The sequence below is a fragment of the Salvelinus sp. IW2-2015 genome, linkage group LG2 (genome assembly GCF_002910315.2).
Source record: "Salvelinus sp. IW2-2015 linkage group LG2, ASM291031v2, whole genome shotgun sequence".
NCBI classification, from domain to species: Eukaryota; Metazoa; Chordata; class Actinopteri; order Salmoniformes; family Salmonidae; genus Salvelinus; species Salvelinus sp. IW2-2015.
The window spans coordinates 39,487,621-39,506,484 of record NC_036839.1 but is presented as its reverse complement, the minus strand read 5'-3'; the positions used below and the strand labels follow the sequence as shown (position 1 = coordinate 39,506,484).

General features: G+C 42.2%; 2 protein-coding genes across 2 annotated transcripts in view; one reads left to right on the top strand and one right to left on the bottom strand.

The window, feature by feature from the left end:
• Window positions 1-2,133: 2,133 nt before the first annotated feature.
• mfsd9 (major facilitator superfamily domain containing 9) lies at window positions 2,134-12,157 on the top strand. Its single transcript, XM_024010467.2, has 6 exons — window positions 2,134-2,308; window positions 8,604-8,691; window positions 9,169-9,212; window positions 9,845-9,974; window positions 10,246-10,455; window positions 10,721-12,157. The coding sequence occupies exons 1-6, from the start codon at window positions 2,222-2,224 to the stop codon at window positions 11,599-11,601; spliced, it is 1,440 nt and encodes a 479-aa protein (XP_023866235.1). The 5' UTR covers window positions 2,134-2,221; the 3' UTR covers window positions 11,602-12,157.
• Window positions 12,158-13,517: 1,360 nt separating this feature from the next.
• Window positions 13,518-18,864, bottom strand: part of slc9a2 (solute carrier family 9 member 2) — a 36,156-nt gene continuing 30,809 nt past the window's right edge. The window contains 3 exon segments of the mRNA XM_024010456.2: window positions 13,518-15,025; window positions 15,144-15,231; window positions 16,859-16,975. Coding sequence (XP_023866224.1) covers window positions 14,595-15,025; window positions 15,144-15,231; window positions 16,859-16,975 — 636 coding nt within the window. The 3' untranslated portion in view covers window positions 13,518-14,594.

Sequence of the window (18,864 nt, the reverse complement as noted above, 5' to 3'; positions counted from 1 at the left end):
TACACCATCTGAATGGTTATGGGTCTGAATAAAACTCCTGCTTTAGCCTACCACCATCTGAATGGTTATGGTCTGAATAAATACTCTGCTTAGCCTACCGCCATCTGAATGGTTATGGGTCTGAATAATACCTGCTCTAGCCTACCGCCATCTGAATGTGTATGGGTCTGAATAATACCTGCTTAGCCTACCGCCATCTGAAGGGTTATGGGTCTGAATAATCCTGCTTTAGCCTACCCCATCTGAATGGTTTGGGTCTGAATAACTACCTGCTTAGCCTACCCATCTGAATGGTTATGGTCTGAATAACTACCATCTGCTCTACTCTATTCCCGCCATCTGAAAGTTATGGGTCTGAATAATGTACCTGCCTTTAGCTCCTACCGCGCCATCGCACGTTCGCTCTTCTTTCAAAGTTCTATTGGATGCTGTATTTAACATTCAGCAAAGAAGAGCTTGCGTCCCTCTTCGAATAGTCTATTGGTATAAAAAATGCAAAAAAAGAATGTCCACCATTCTACTACTCTAGTCTAGCTTTTCCTGCATGGGACTCCCAAGAGCTAAGGAGCATGTTTTAAGGAGAGGSTAGCTGTAAGGGGTGCGTAACTGGTGTCAGGGAAGTCAAATGCAGGAGAGCAGAACTTGGTGAATAGCTGGAGCAGTTTAATATATAAAACTAACGGCATACAAAACAACAAACACATGGGTACAAAACCCGTAGCGCACCAGTAACACATAGCACGAGTACTTACAAATAAACAATTCCCGACAAGGACATGGGGGAAACAGAGGGAAAATATACAACATGTAATTAGGGAATTGAAACCAGGTGTGTGTGAAAACAAGACAAAACAAATGGAATATGAAAAATGGATCGGCGAAGGCTAGAAGACCGGTGACGTCGACCCCGAACACCGCCCGAACAAGGAGAGGAGAGGATCCGACTTCAGCAGAAGTCGTGACACTAGCGGAGCACAGTTGTGTGCATATTGCGCAAGAGACAGATGATATAAGTTAGAAGCTTATTATGCATAGCCCATAATTAATTATCTAAATATAAGGCTAATACTGCATTAAATGTATTACCTGAAAGAGGTAGTCTAGGACATCTATATAGGGCTATACAGTGCCTTCCAAAAGTCTTCATACCCCTCGACTTTTTCCACATTTTGTTACGTTACAGCCTTATTCTAAAATTGATTAAACAGTTTTTTTTACTCACCAATCTACACACAATACCCGATAATGACATCACAATACCCCATAATGACATCACAATACCCCATAATGACATCACAATACCCCATAACCTGGAGAACTCAACCTCTGGGCCTGAAGAGGAGGAAAGTGAGTAAAGGAATGGCCTCATCTATCTGCTATAACAGTGTGAGACGTGCCAGTGATAAGACTGCAAGCACATCGATGCGATTCAGGACACGCTAGAAAAGTGGAATGCGTCGTGACAATGGGAAGCATTTAATGTTCCAGCCACGTCCAGTAGGTGGACTAGAAGCAACCAGCAGCTCAAAGATAAATAGCTSTAGTACACTGAGAATAGTGTTTACTAGAAAAGTTTATTCTAGTTTATGCTTAWTATTCTGGATCTATTTGTATTCAAGTCGCCCGCTGAACACTGAACACCGGGCTGTAAATAATACACCCGACTTCACATGAAAGACTGTTGTCCCGCGCCTGCCATCTCCCTCAGCCGTGACACACGTTACTTTCACACTAACTATTTAAGTAACGATTTAATAACTGCAGACACGTTTACGCAGTCATAGCAAGACACACAGAATGTATGCATACTAGCATAGAGTCCAGCTGAGAGTCTTGCTGAGGGAGTTACTGTATTAGGACGACTGACAGATATTAAATACAGCGCTTGGCTTACTGTCTGACATCAGGTCGATACCACCTGGTAGATCTCTCGCGCCAAATGGGACGAGACTAGACCCCAGCAGGTCAATCATCCACATGACGCTTCAATTAATCCACTTTGATTAAATGTACGCTATTTTCTGCCAAATATGACAATATCGGTACATCCTCAAAATTKAACTGAGAATTGAGGTGGTTGGAAGTTAAATTGAACACGAACACCCCTGAAGAGAGCGAATATTCGCGAGACTGCAGGGTGTTCTTTGTTATGGTTGATCGGCACTGTAGAAGACAGTGAGCGCTTCCGCATCGACTCGTAGCGTGCTGTCATTGCGGGAGAATGAATAACGCAAAATGTAGCATATTAAATCAAATACCAAGGAGACRAACACGGATTATACAATGTATCTATGTGGTGGGGTTCATGGTAAGTGCAACATTGTAACCTTTTTTGAAGGCTACATTTGAACACGAAAGTATTGAAGTCACGCTTTAAATACGTAAGTTTTTGGGCGACCCGACCMAATTCACATAGAAATAAAGTTATGAATATAATATAATAAAGTAATAGAGTTATAAATATGTAATTGCYATTGAAAGCAAGTCTAAGAATCGKTAGATCGGTTATATGTGTGTGCATTTTTTCTATGCTTCCCGTTCTTAACTTTAGTTTTTGCATCTTTTACTTTCAGTTTTGTACAGCAGCTTCAAACAGCTGAAAATACAATATATTTGGTTGATGGAAATATATTTAACAAGCAGTTTAGATGGTAAAATGATTATCTACACGATATATTATTTTTGTCACATAAACTGAAATTAGACAAACTATTAGAGTTTTTAGCAACAGTGTATCTTAAATAACTTTCCTAAAAGGATAGAGAGAGTGAGAGACAGAGAGAGAGAGTGAGATAATAGAGAGAGGAGAGAGAGAGAGAGAGGAGAGAGAGAGAGAAGGAGAGAGAGAAGAGAGAAGAGAGATAGGAGAGAGATAGACAGAGAGAGAGGAGAGAGAGAGAGAGAGAGAGAGATAGACAGAGAAGAGAAGAGAAAGAGAGAGAGAGAAGAGAGAGAAGAGAGAGAGAGAGAGAGAAGAGAGAGAGAGAGAGAGAGAGAGAGAGAGAGAGAAGAGAGAAGAGAGAGAGAGAGAGAGAGGAGATGAGAGAGAACGAAGAGGACAGAGAGAGTTAGAGACAGTGCTGCACATTGGACATTAACCTGATAGTGAGGCAATGCTTACTGATGACATCAGTTTTTTAACTGTGTCTTTTATCAACTTTACAGGGGCTATTCATGACATTAGGGGCTGTTATGCTATGGAAATATTGATTCTGGTTTAGGCGGTCCATCATACAGTGGGCAAAAAAGTATTTAGTCAGCCACCAATTGTGCAAGTTCTCCCACTAAAAAGATGAGAGAGGCCTGTAATTTTCATCATAGGTAGTACACTTCAACTATGACAGACAAAATCACATTGTAGGATTTTTAATGAATTTATTTGCAAATTATGGTGGAAAATAAGTATTTGGTCAATAACAAAAGTTTATCTCAATACTTTGTTATATACCCTTTTGTGCAATGACAGAGGTCAAACGTTTTCTGTAAGTCTTCACAAGTTTTCACACACTGTTGTGGTATTTTGGCCCATTCCTCCATGCAGATCTCCTCTAGAGCAGTGATGTTTTGGGGCTGTTGCTGGCAACACGGACTTTCAACTCCCTCCAAAGATTTTCTATGGGGTTGAGATCTGGAGACTGGTAGGCCACTCCAGGACCTTGAAATGCTTCTTACGAAGCCACTCCTTCGTTGCCGGGCGGTGTGTTGGGATCATTGTCATGCTGAAGACCCAGCCACGTTTCATCTTCAATGCCCTTGCTGATGGAAGGAGGTTTTCACTCAAAATCTCACGATACATGGCCCATTCATTCTTTCCTTACACGGATCAGTCCTTTGCAGCAAAACAGCCCAAAGCATGATGTTTCCACCCCCATGTCCACAGTAGATATGCGTTCTTTGGATGCAACTATCATTCTTGTCCTCCAAACACGACGAGTTGAGTTTTACCAAAAAGTTATAGTTTGGTTTCATCTGACCATATGACATTCTCCCAATCTTCTTTTGGATCATCCAAATGCTCTCTAGCAAACTTCAGACGGGCCTGGACATGTACTGGCTTAAGCAGGGGGACACGTCTGGCACTGCAGGATTTGAGTCCCTGGCGGCGTAGTGTGTTRCTGATGGTAGGCTTTGTTACTTTGGTCCCAGCTATCTGCAGGTCATTCACTAGGTCCCCCCGTGTGGTTCTGGGATTTTTGCTCACCGTTCTTGTGATCATTTTGACACCACGGGGTGAGATCTTGCGTGGAGCCCCAGATCGAGGGAGATTATCAGTGGTCTTGTATGTCTTCCATTTCCTAATAATTGCTCCCACAGTTGATTTCTTCAAACCAAGCTGCTTACCTATTGCAGATTCAGTCTTCCCAGTACTTATTTTCCACCATAATTTGCAAATAAGTTCATTAAAAATCCTACAATGTGATTTTCTGGATTTTTTTTCTCATTTTGTCTGTCATAGTTGAAGTGTACCTATGATGAAAATTACAGGCCTCTCTCATCTTTTTAAGTGGGAGAACTTGCACAATTGGTGGCTGACTAAATACTTTTTTGCCCCACTGTATATGAAATTTGAGACCCTGGCCTGCAGGCTACCACAACATACATCAAATGTATTAAACATTGTGCCTGCATTTGCCAAAAAATGCATTAATGGATTGTTCTGCAGCCAGTCACTCTAATGCTGATCCAGCTAGTSATAAGAGACGGGTTGAGAACCCATCACAGCACTGTCAAAAAAACCTGTCCAGCAGAATCCAGTCCTTGGARATCTGTGTTTTGCTCTGAAGGACTTGTTATTCTGAGAAGATCAGGGTCTTYACAAGAACATCAGACACCATAAAACATATGATAAACCGGGTGGTTCGAGCCCTGAATGCTGATTGGCTGAAACCACAGGCATGACAAAAAATGACTATTTACTAGTCTAGTTACGTTGGTATTCAGTTTATAATAGCAATAAGGCACCTTGGAAGTTTTGTGGTTTATGGCCAATATACCATGGCTAAAGGCTGTATCCAGGCCCTCTACGTTACGTTGTGTGTAAGAACAGCCCACACCTCCTCAGGCCTTATTGTTTAAATAGAATATTAATGGATATCCTGTGGTACAGGATTAGGCTGACGTCAGGTTTATTGAATCTTATGTGGATTGGACACACACTTACTGTAAACTCACAGAATTGGAGCGATACAGATGCGTTTAAAGACAGTATGATAAAGGTTTTATGTGTAATGCTATCCAGATAATACGTATAGAAGTGAATGCTACAGAGTGTCTCAAGAACATTCTCACCCAAAGCCTACTCCCTTGTGGGAGCTCTGATCCACTCTCTCTGTCTCTGTCTCTGTCTCTGTCTCTCTATCTCTGTCTCTGTCTCTGTCTCTGTCTCTGTCTCTGTCTCTGTCTCTCTATCTCTGTCTCTGTCTCTGTCTCTGTCTCTGTCTCTGTCTCTGTCTCTGTCTCTCTCACACATGCACTAACTCCCACACACTGTACGTTTGGTCCCAGTTTGAATGCAGAGTTAGTTGAACGGAGGGAGAATTAAACAGTCCGTTTAATAGGTAGGGCTGTGACATAGCAGGAGCTACAGCGTGACTTCAATCAAGTCTCTGGCAAGAGCTTCTCTGGAGACGGCCTCACAAATACAGATAAACAGGGTGGGAGAGTGTCTATTTCTCTCCTCAGGCCCTGAGCTCTCTCTGTTGTAGGCTAAACTCACAAAACATCAGGCTGGATTARCTGTACCTTTAGGTCCCTAGTTCATCTCTCTAACCCCCTTCCACAGAGCAGAATCTATSGCTAACAACAATGGTGGTTTGTCTAGCAGTAAAAAAAAACATCTGTTTTATTGTTGGACATAAAAGACTGTAAACACCAAGAAATCAGCTAATAGAGCAACACGTGATCATATACAAATGTAAGCAAGKTWTKAAATTATYACGTTTCAGTCAAATATTATATCTGTTTGTGCTTCTTGCGGTCATTTTGCAGTCTACAAATTATTTGTAATTATGTTCCGGSACTCTGACCATCCGCTCAAGAAAAATCGTCCCGCGGCAGAATCAAGTTGATGATCGCTGCTCTAGTGCCTCGTGACCGTGCTGAATGTAAATTGCAGCRTTTGTGAACCCCACACTTTATAATCTGTTTGAACATTTAAAGCAGATGGTAACGTAACTTTGATGCATGCTGCATGTTAGAAAGGGTGATTTGTCAGGKCAGAGTATTTTAACCCTTCATTTGACTGTGTTTTCATTGGCTATTGATAGGTCAACCTCTGATGATCACGATACTCTGATGCTACTCTTCTCTTTCGCAGTAAAACAACTTCCATAGTCCAATTTTGTTTAGAAAATGTTTTGATGGTGCCATTGTTATAGAGTAAAGGCTTGTGTGACTTCAGCGGTCAGTTGTCGTTCACCTGTGTAAAAAAAAAGCAGTCATTGATAAAGTAAATCAAAATCTCTCTGTTTTAATAGAAGAATTCAGGGAGACACCTCCAGAACAGAAGCATGGACAATGTCTAACTGGCCTCGTGGAGACATGCCTTTTATATCTAATCACCAAGGTTATTATCGGTTTTGGTTTTTATATTCATTTATATTTCTATTAGTTTTAAGATTTTTATTAGAAAWTCAGTTAGTTTAAGATCTAGTTTACTCGTTTTTTATTTATTTTAAGTTATATCAAAACATTTGTTGTTTAATTTTTATATTATTTAGTTTTAGTTTTAGGGACAGAAAGAAGGTGTAGTTTATTTKTTGTGTTTTTTGGCACTTCTTGCCACTGTGGGGCAATAATGCATAATGTGATGTGTCATATCATAGATTAGGTTAGGTTTAAAGGTAGACGTAGCGTGATGACATAGATGCACAAAGTAAACAGTAGTAGTGGGTCAATTTCTGCAACAGCCAGGAGCGCGAGGCTGAACTTCTCTGCTGTTTTGATCCAGTAACTACCACGTTGTAGTAGGGTGAAGCGCCCCTGTGCACATGTGCAGATACTCTTTTACTGTGTGAGAGCAAATTCTTGCATAGTGCTCATCTCAATTCGGGTCACTACCTTTCAAAGTGTGTTACATTCTGGGCATAAAAGGTAAGGCAAAAGCAACCGACTGCAGTGTTGCCATTGTTTATAATGTTGACATAAACATGTCTCCAACCACCATACCCCACATTAGCAAACTGAACATATACAGTATGTGTGTACATCACATGAGTTTTGTAATGTTCATGCAGGTCAGACATGTAGGCGCAAGTCAGACAATTGTTATCCCCATACAAAGGCGGTGACCCGACTTCACAGAAGCGATCGTCTTGAAACCGYCAACAGACTGCATTAACYTTTTTTTAAATKATGTGATCAAAGGTCATGAAGTTTTCACTGCAGTCAACTGCAAGTTTTCAGCAGTTGCTCTTCACCAACATCAACTCTTCACCATTGTGGGAGGCTTTATTGTCAACCAATCATAAGGGTCTCACTAATTGATTGTACAATGTGTACACCCATACTATGATATTATGATTTCAGTTTGTGATTGTGTGATATAAGTGTYAGATACATGTTTACTTCGACATTATAAAGAAAACCTTKTATAAAACAATGGCACACTGCCATGTTGATCTGAACCTTTGCTGTTGGAAAACCATAGTAGTGTCTGACTTGGYTGCTTTAGTTTTACCACTTTACCATGACGTTGTCACTGAGTCTACCTTTAAATTATAAAGTCAATCTCAATGTGACCCGCCACATTCAGAAGCTTGAAAATCCCATCAGAAAAAAAAGCTTGAAAACTTAATTTGAATTCYGCCCCCAAAAGCTAAAAYTGAACATAATTCATGATGGTTTTAATTTAGTTCGTTTTGCAGTCAAAGATAATAGTTTCAGTATAGTTTTAGTTTTTCAAACGGGTTTGTTAATTATTTTATYGTTTTTTTATCGTTAAATCGTTTTTGGATGATTATTTTTCATTTCAKTTTTCGTTTACTATAATAACCTTCGATTTTTGACACTCATTTATGTACTGGTTGAAGGTCACTAGACTGAAGGTACAAGGACTGATCAGACAGTACCAAATGTTCTCTAAACATCACCCCGAGAGGCTTGGAAGAAGTCAAAAGACAGTGATTTTTCCACCTGCTACAGAATCACAGTGTTCACAATGTCATCAGTACAATAATAATCCGTTTGTCCTCAGTCCTTGTACCTTCAGTAGCTCTGGCGTCAATTACTATCAAAGGAAATGAGAACAACCTATAGCAGTCAGTGACAAGTCTAGTGACCGTCAACCAGCACACAAACAAGTGTCACAAATAGATCACTGGAAATCATGTGTGTTACAGAAAGGGAAAACTAAAATACACGAAGCATTGTGTTAATCACTCTAAACTGAATGAGAACTTAATTCACCTTACATTTCCCCACTACAAACTTCTTCCTGGGTGTTTGTTGTGGTTGTTGTTTATGTGTTGTCTATGACAGTGTCGTTACTGTAGCTCAACAGTGTTTGAACTAAAAGAACACCTGCTGCAGTCACTCAGTCTATACTCTCTCTCTCTCTCCCTCTCTCTCTCACACACTCTCTTCTGTCTCTGTCTCCTCAACAGGACCTGTTTGCGGTGAGCATGATCATTCCCCTGCTGAGTCACCATGTCAAGGCACTGGGGGCCAGCCCCACCGTGGCAGGTTTAGTAGGTATGAAGATGATGAAGATATAATAACAGGAAAAACAGGAGAGTTCACATCAGTGTCATAGTTTTTTATATGTTTTTATACATCAGAAGTGGCGGTATAATTTAGCTGTAGCTGGCCAACCTGGGAAATAAAAAAAAATACTTTTATTGCATGAAATATTGTATGAAACAAATGGATAGGGACCTGTGAGGACAACAGATGAAGGAATTGTCTTTTTCTGCTAAATAAGCTTTCTCTCTGCGTGTGAAATCACCAGCTGATATACTTACTCCTTTCATATCACTGTGAGCACTGATTGAGTTCACAGGGTCTGATAGCTTATGCAAAGTGCTACAGCGGCTTACATCATAGGCAAGCTGTAATCATAAATATCTCTAGCGGCTAGCGGCTCACCACTGTTAGCATTGGTCTATTAACAACAGTTCAACATTCAGAATGGGTCATAATCTGTACCTAATGCAATGGTTTATGTTTCAGGCTCCACATATGGGATCCTACAACTCTTCTCCAGCACTATAGTTGTAAGTACTGACGGTGTTCTGAAGACAGACAGTAGTATTGTGGTACTGTATGTCTTGTTGAACGCCAGTGTGTTTCTGGTATGACAGCATAGAGCAGTCACACACACACACACACATACACACACACACACACACACACTACCTTAAGACCTCACCTGACATGGTGTTTGTGTCCTTTGGTCTCCACAACAATGTCAACATCTGAGGTTCTGATAGGACGTCAGCAGTGACCTGGAGTTGGATGCTCCACCATGCACTAACCACTAACACTCCATTAACATCCACACATCTACGTCTCTTAACAAGGTCGATACTGTATGCTGAGAGAGGTCTCCTCTGAAGAGAGACAGAGGTTCTCAGAGTAGAGTCGTGAGAGGCACTTCCCCTTCCCCCACAGTCTCCTGAAATTGGTTTAAATCTCAGGGGTCATGAGACGAATTAAAGGAGGAGAAGGAATCGTTTGTGGCCCCAGTGAACAGACAGGGAGGGAGGGATGGGTTGATGGAGGGAGAAAGGAGGGAGGAAGGGAACAGCCAGGTCCCTGTGGTAATCCCCACAGGCCACATCCAGTATACAGCAAATTCAATTGATTTCATTATACCGTGTGTGATGATTGTGGTTGTGATCGGCAGGGCAGCTGGAGTGACGTGGTCGGGAGGCGGTACTCTATGCTGATGTGTCTGCTGCTGAGTGCTCTGGGCTACTGCTTGCTGGGGATGTCCACCAGCATCGCCCTGTTTCTCCTGGCTAGGATCCCTGTGGGTGAGTCAGACTGGGGGAGAGAGGGGGAGGTAGAAACAATTAGGTGAGTCAGGGAGGAGACTTCTTACTTCAGAGGCTTTAGCCTCGAAATACCTCTACCATTTATCTGAGTCTGAATCGTTCAGGTATGTAAAAACAAAAAAATGCTTTGATGTTTTATATGCACCGTGACTGTCAGTAAAAACAGAATTGATCATTAACATTCTGTTACACACAAACATAAAAACAACTTCTCTGTCATGTGTCCGCTCCCTCTCGCTCTGTCCTCCAGGGCTGTTCAAGCACTCCCTGTCCATCTGCCGGGCCCTGCTGTCTGATCTGGTGTCTGAGGTGGAGCGCCCCCTAGTGATGGGACACTTCAACGTGGCCTCCAGCATGGGCTTCATCTTGGGACCCGTGGTGGGGGGCTACCTCACTGAACATGAGGGAGGCTTCTACATCTCATCCTTCACCTGTGCCGCCATCTTCCTCCTCAACGCAGGTAGGTGGGGGTTCTCCTGCGCCGCCATCTTCCTCCTCAACACAGGTAGCTGGGGGTGAGGATGAGGACAGGAGATGGGGCAGGGAGGGAGAGGCAAGGAGAGAGAGGGGAGGAGCAGGAGAGTAGGCAAAGGGTGTGCAAGGCACTTATGTTGGTATTCCCAATTCCAACCAATTCTAAATCACACCTTAACTCTAGCCACTTTGTGGATGTGAAAGGATGGGATGTGTGCTGTCTAACCTTGTGTTTGTTGTGTTCCATCCAGGTCTAGTTTGGCTGCTTCCCTGGAGCGATGCACTAACCCTACGCACCGATGCTAACTCCGACAGCAGCGCTAGCAATGCCAGCTGCCACGACAACGACAACCACTTCACCTCAACACAGCAAAACTGCTCCCAAGGCAACAGCAACAACCAAACTACAGCGTCGGCGGCAGCGGTCACGGGATCGGTGGCTCCAGAGAAGAACCAGAGGAGCTGGAGCTGGGACCTGGACTGGGGGGAGGAGTCCCTGCTCCCTTCTGCCTGGCGTCAGCTCTCTTCGGTGGGCTCCAAGATTAGCAGTGTGGCCTCCTCGGACATGTGGGACCTGTTCCTGGTGCGTCTGCTCATGGCCATGGCCATAATGCTGTACTACAGTAACTTCTCCCTGGCCATGGAGGAGCGCTTCATGCTGAAGCCCAAGGCCACAGGTTATCTAATCAGCTACAGCTCTACCCTGGGGGCCCTAGCCGGGTTCTTGGTGGGACCCATCACTAAACTGTACAGTAACAAAATGTCGGCACTGTTGCTACACTCTTCGGTCGTCACGTGTTGCCTGATCCTGCTCTACGCCGCAGCGCCCAGTGTCTGGCACGTGTTGTTAAGTTCCACTTTCATCGCCATCTCTACAACCATCGGACGCACCTGCATCACTGACCTGGTACTGCAGAAAGGGGGCACTCACGCCAGCGGCACACTCATCGGGGCGGGGCAGTCAGTGACCGCGGTGGGGCGCGTGCTCGCCCCCCTGCTCTCGGGGCTGGCCCAGGAGTTTAGTCCCATTGGGCCCCCGATTCTGGGGGTAGGGTTGGCGTTAGCGGCTGTCGTCCTGCTGCTGGTCAGGGTGCCAAAATGGGACGGGAGGGGCAAGAGGAAAGAGGCATAACTCTAAGTCACACACAGTGAGAGAGGGAAGGAATGAGAGAGGGAGTGAGATGAAAACTACCACAGCACTGGAGACAGAACTGATGCAGAACTGTTGGGGTTGGTTTTTGTTGACGTGTCAGCTGGGTGTTGTTTCATTGTTAGTTTTTTTAGCTGTCGATGACAGAGCCACAACTCCAGCTCTGTTGGTTGGGTCTCGATGTGATGACATCACAGCACCGATAGGACCCAGGTCATCATCGGCATCGCTCTTCCCCCCCTTTCAGTCCCCCAAACAGACCGGGTCATCATCAGCATGGCTATTCCCCACTTCAGTCCCCCAAACACAGGCGAATGCAAAATGTTCAGTGTTGCCAAGGCGACAGTGAACAAAGCCAGCAACCCTCTGTAAAAGTCATGGGAAGTTGTCCATGCGAAGTTAGCTTAGCGTAGGTCAACAGCATGTCAGTGGCTCATTAGGTTCTTATAACCTAGAAATATTCAAATGTTTATGTCTCTAGTGAGAGGCACTAATTCAATTAAAAGCAACAACATATAAGTCTAATGTTACTCTAATGTAATCCTGCTCTTCCTTAATAACCACTACAAATAGTTCAGGAAAGTATTGGTACTGAAAATGCTAATTTCCCCAAATGCTCTGTTTCTGACCTATCTTATGAGGGTGGACAGCAGGTGAAGGGGCTCCTCTTTCCTCCTCTGGCGCCACATTCTATTTTCTCTCCCTTCTCACAAAAGTGTGCACTCCGTCACCCTCCCTTAAGGGTTGAACATATTTGGATTAGTGTGAATACAGCCACACCAATCCAGTGCTTTTGAATCCTTTTGGGTGAGTGATCTAGTACACACTGGGGAAACGGATCAGAACTTTAACTGAGCTTGAGTACTGGTTGTCCACAGACACATATCTAGGATTCATTTACCCTTCCTAAATCCTAACCCTAACCATGTGTGAGGAAGTAAAACACATTTTCCAAGGATCTTAGGTCAGTGTCTGTGGGTAACGTCATCCTACTTCCTTTTAACCACTACGGTATCAGGGCCTTTTCAAAGGAAATGTTTACTTTTATAAAAATATATTATGTATTTTAATTTTATATTATTTTCCCTTATTGAGTTTATTACAATTCATAAATGTACTGTTAATTATTATTTTAATATGAATTATCTTATTTTGAATGGAGTTGCCCTTACACTGACCCAAATGCTACTGAATGTTATGAAGACAATTATTGTACTGAATGATTCATATAAAGGAAGTAAAGATCATACCATTTGACAATAAAATTAGTATATTCCTAAACATGTGAATGTTCTTGAATGTAAATGTCAGTTCCATAACGTTAAAAAAAAATCGATTTGATGATGGATGACTGATAGTTTGTATGAGATTTCTTTCTCCTACAAGGTGTTTTTAGCTCTGTTGCTAATGCTGAGTTCATGACATCTCATAATTTCATAAATATGAGCATATGACTGGAGAAAATCCACTTGAACGTCCCTCCAACTAGTAATTACTAGTGTCAAACTCGTCTAACATCCCTGAGCTCCGACTTCTCCAACATGTTGAACTCTGACGTCACCTACTAAGGAAATTACCTCGATAGCATTTTCAGCAGTTAATACAACCCAAAAAGATACAATAAACCAAATCTATTTATATATATTTTTTTAACACTATAACTTGATTACAAGGAATAATAGCTGTACTTGTCGTTTATAGTTGTAGCAGCCTGTTTGCCATTAGCCAATCAGCTTTCTTAAAGAGCTCAAAGCACGTGAATGCACACAACTCGTTGCTCCCGGTTTACCAGTAGTGTTTTCAGAGTTTTTCATGAGCTTAGCGTCAGACTTTAAACACTGATCCATCTCTGCGATACAGCAACTTGAACGACTATTTTCTCAAGAAATAAGGTGTCATTTCAACATTATACATCAAGATTTTATTACTTAACTAAAGTAACACAGATAGTCAGAGCAGTGTTCATGAAGACCCTGTTAAGATATTACTGGTCTGAATATCAGACACAAGGAGAAACAAAAAAACAGAAAAGCTAGAAGATAAGAAGTGTCTTTCCTGAAAGTGTCTTCACTTGCATAGAGATATACCAATGTATTAAAATCTACTAAAGAATGTCATTGAAATCTTGCAGGTAAAACCAGGGGTGAAAGTAAATCAAATGTCTTCCTGGTATAGTACAAGCATGTGTACACATAAACATAATGTAGAATGACAAATAGAATCTCTATTAATTTAATAGGATCTCTGTGAGTCTAATAGTGAAGATGAGTCTTTTTGAATTGTTTTACTTGATATCTTATTTAGAGTGATGTGTTGTAAGAGTCTTTGTTCTTCAGAGAGTGGTTGGTTGTAGACCAGTGGTTCTTAACTGCTTTTGCCTCGGGACCCAAATTGAACCAGGTTGTCTCAGTCACGATCCAATATTGGCATCACAACAATTTTGGGGGGAAAAATGCAATCTGGAAAACTATTTTTAATACTATATTGATAGTAAATGTAAAAATTATATGACAAGGGAACAACAGTCCCACTTTTTTCATTGTCAATAATTACATTTTGCACATATTCTTGATGAAGAATGTTATGCTCACTGGTTTAAGATCTCAAAAGCAACCAAATCTRCTAGTAACTCAATATGGAACACTGTTTTAAAGAAAAATAGTTCAGAGGTTAAATTATACTAAAAATATAGGTTCATTATCAATTCTACACACTTTCTACCTGGTTTTAGTTGTTTAAGTTCAGACTAGGGTATTTAAAAAAAAAAATTACACTGACCCATTAAAAAACTCCCAGTTGAGAATCACTGTAGACAATCCAATTATCCATTCCCCTTGGCTTGTAGGGCATTTTAATCTTGTGGTATTTGACACTTCACAGTTCTGAGATTCTGGAGTCGTTGTAGATTAGAACCCAAGACAGCCTATAGCAGCCCTCCTGCTACTTTCCTGACAGCTGATTAGTCCTCAGGGGTTCTAGGGTTTCCGAGTCTTCCACTGTGGCCTGAGCAGGGGTTTCTGCGTTCCGCTGTCGTCACGGTCACCAGGCTCTGCAGCCCAGGCTGGGGTCGGGGACAAGGGCTGCTGCTCCCCCTCTGGCCTGTGGTCACCGCTGCCATGGTCACCTGAGGAGCCATTATCAGGGCCGTTGGAGGGGTCGTGGCGAGGGACGGGTATCCGGGAGTCACTGGAGGAGTAGTTTAGTCGGGACATGCCACGCCCCCAGGCACCTCTTCCTCCACTCCTCTCATCCACCAGGTCCACTACAGAGCTAGAGGGCACCTCTGTCAGTGTGTTCAGCCTGCGTAGGGGCAGCATTGCTCGGGATGAGGAGCGACTGGGCTGGTTAAACCTGGAGCGGGCTGATGGGTAATCCACCTCCGACATGGTCTCATCATCATCATTACCTGAGTGAAAGAAAGAGACATTGTCAATTTAGTTTAGGATACAAGCATTGAAGTGCAAAGAGCCTAAATATTGTAGAGATTATAGAGTGACACACACACACTTTATTTTGAGCATCACCTGTATGCCTCAGTCTCTGAGGAGGGAACTTTGAGTCCAGACTCTTCCCTGGAGGGAGAGAAAAGTACTTCTGGGATTTGGCCTCATTCTGAGAGAAAGAGAAAAGGGAGGAGGTGAGCGGGGAATAAAGAGAGAGATAAGCGGTTGTACACTTTGATCACAACAAAGGGTTTTCCTGTAACATTTTTTTTTTATCAAATCATGAAATGCTGTACACAGACTAGACCTGCATTACTAACATTAATACAAAAATATTTAGATGAATATCTATTCTAACATTAATACTAAAATATTTAGATGAATATCTATTCTAACATTAATACTAAAATATTTTGATTAATATCTATTCTAACATTAATACTAAAATATTTAGATTAATATCTATTCTAACATTAATACTAAAATATTTAGATTAATATCTATTCTAAAATTACTACTAAAATATTTAGATTACTATCTATTCTAACATTACTAGTAAATGATTTAGGTTAATATATGTTCCTAATGTAGAGTAACAGTCAAACATGTGGACACACCCACTCATTCAACGGTTATTCTTTATTTTTACTATTTTCTACATTGTAGAATAGTGAAGACTTCAAAACTATGAAATAACACATATGGAATCCTGTTGTATGAAAAAAAGTGTTAAACAAATCAAAATATATTTTATATTTGAGATTCTTCAAGTAGCCACCCTTTGCCTTGATGACAGCTTTGCACACGCTTGGCATTCTCTCAACCAGCTTCATGAGGTAGTCACCTGGAATGCATTTCAATTAACAGATGTGCCTAGTTAAAAGTTTATTTGTGCAATTTCTATAATTCTTAATGCATTTGAGCCAATCAGTTGTGTTGTGACAAGGTAGGGGTGGTATACAGAAGATGGCCCTATTTGGTAAAAGACCAACTCCATATTATGGCAAGAAAAGCTCAAATAAGCAAAGAGAAATGACAGTCCATCATTACTTTAAGACATGGTCAGTCAACCCGGAGAATTTCAAGAACTTTGAACGTTTCTTCAAGTTCAGTCGCAAAAACCATCAAGTGATATGATGAAACTGGCTCTCATGAGGAGCGCCACAGGAAAGAAAGACCCAGAGTTACCTCTGCTGCAGAGGTAACTCTGGAGCACATCTCAACATCAACTGTTCAGAGGAGACTGCGTGAATCAGGCCTTCATGGTCGAATTGCTGCAAAGAAACCACTACTAAAGGACACCAATAAGAAGAAGAAGAACAGGACAATGACCCAACACACCTCCAGGCTGTATAAGGGCTATTTGACCAAGAAGGAGAGTAATGGAGTAATGCATCAGATGACCTGGCCTCCACAATCACCTGACTTCAACCCAATTGAGATGGTTTGGGATGAGTTGGACCGCAGAGTGAAGGAAAAGCATCCAAAAAGTGCTCAGAATATGTGGGAACTCCTTCAAGACTGTTGGAAAAGCATTCCAGCTGAAGCTGGTTGAGAGAATGCCAAGAGTGTGCAAAGCAAAGGGTGGCTATTTTGAAGAATCTCAAATCTCAAATATATTTTTATTTGTTTAACACTTTTATGGTTACTACGTGATTCCATTTGTGTTATTACATCGTTGTGATGTCTTCACTATTATTATACAATGTAGAAAATAGTACAAATAAAGAAAAAGCCTTGAATGAGTAGGTGCGTCCAAACTTTTGACTGGTACTGTAAGTCCGTGTGTTCCGCACCGGTCCGTTTAAGCTGCCGGGTCGGAGGCTGCGTCGGATGCTGGTGTGCCGTCGGATCAGGATCTCTTTTGTCCGGCTGTCGTTGGGCAGGGAGTGCTTGGTGGTGTACGCCGTGGTCTGGAAAAACACACAGAGAAACATACAATACATAAGACACACCCACCGTCTGATAACACGCACTATAACACACAACACATTACATAAAACACACACTGCATAGAAAATCGGATACAACGCCATCGTGCAGCAGAGGCCAACATATTGCAGGAAACACGCCCAATCTAACATGGGGTTTCTACATACAGTAGCTCTATCTGTACCACTCTGCTTTAATCTCCTAATGACACACACACTAATGACAAACACACTAACTACACACACGCTAATGACACACACACTAACGACACACACACTAATGACAAAAACACAAATGACACACACACTAATGGTACACACACTAATGACAAACACACTAACGACACACACACTAATGACAAACACACCAACGACACACACACTAATGACACACACATTAATGACACACAGACTAATGGTACACACACTAATGACACACACACTAATGACACACACACTAATGACACACACTAATGACACACACACTAATGACAAACACACTAACGACAACACACACTAATGGTACACACTAATGCACAAACACACTATGACCAACAGACACACACACTAACTGCACACACACTAATGACACACAAACTAATGACACACACATACACACACTAATGAACACACACACACTAATGACACACACACATAACTACACACACACACTAATGACACACACACTAATGGCACACGCATTAATGACACACACACACTAATGACACACACAACACACACACACACACACACACACACACACACACACACACACACCACACACACACACACACACACACACACACACACACACACACACACACTAATGACACACACACACCTAATGACACACACACACACACACACACACACTAATGACACACACACACACACACACACACACACACTAATGACACACACACCTAATGACACACACACACTAATGACACACTAATGACACACTAATGACACACACACACACACACACACACACACACACACACACACACACACACACACACACACACACACACACACACACACTAATGACACACACACTAATGACACACATAATGACATATCACACACTAATGCACACACACTAATGACACACAAACACTAACGGCACACACACTAATGCACACTAATGACACACACACACACTAATGACACACACACACACACACACACACCAAATCACTAATGCACACACACACACTAATGACACACACACACGAATGACACACAAACACTAATGGCACACACACTAATGACACACACACACACACACACACACCACACACACACACAACACCACACACAATCACTAATGACACACACACACACTAATGACACACACACACAAATGACACACACACATACACACACACACACACACTCACTAATGACACACACACACACAGACTAATGACGCACACACAATCACTAATGACACACACACACACACTAAGACACACACACAGACTAATGACACACACACACACACACACACACACTAATGACACACACACACACACACAATCACATGACACACACACACACACTAATGACACACACACACACAAATGACACACACACACACACACTAATGACACACACACACAGACTAATGACGCACACACAATCACTAATGACACACACACACACACACAACCACACACACACACACACACACACACACACACACACACACACACACACACACACACACACCACACCACACACACACACACACACACACACACACACTAATGACACACACACACACCACACACTAATGACACACACACACACACACTAATGACACACACACTAATGACACACACACACACACACACTAATGACACACA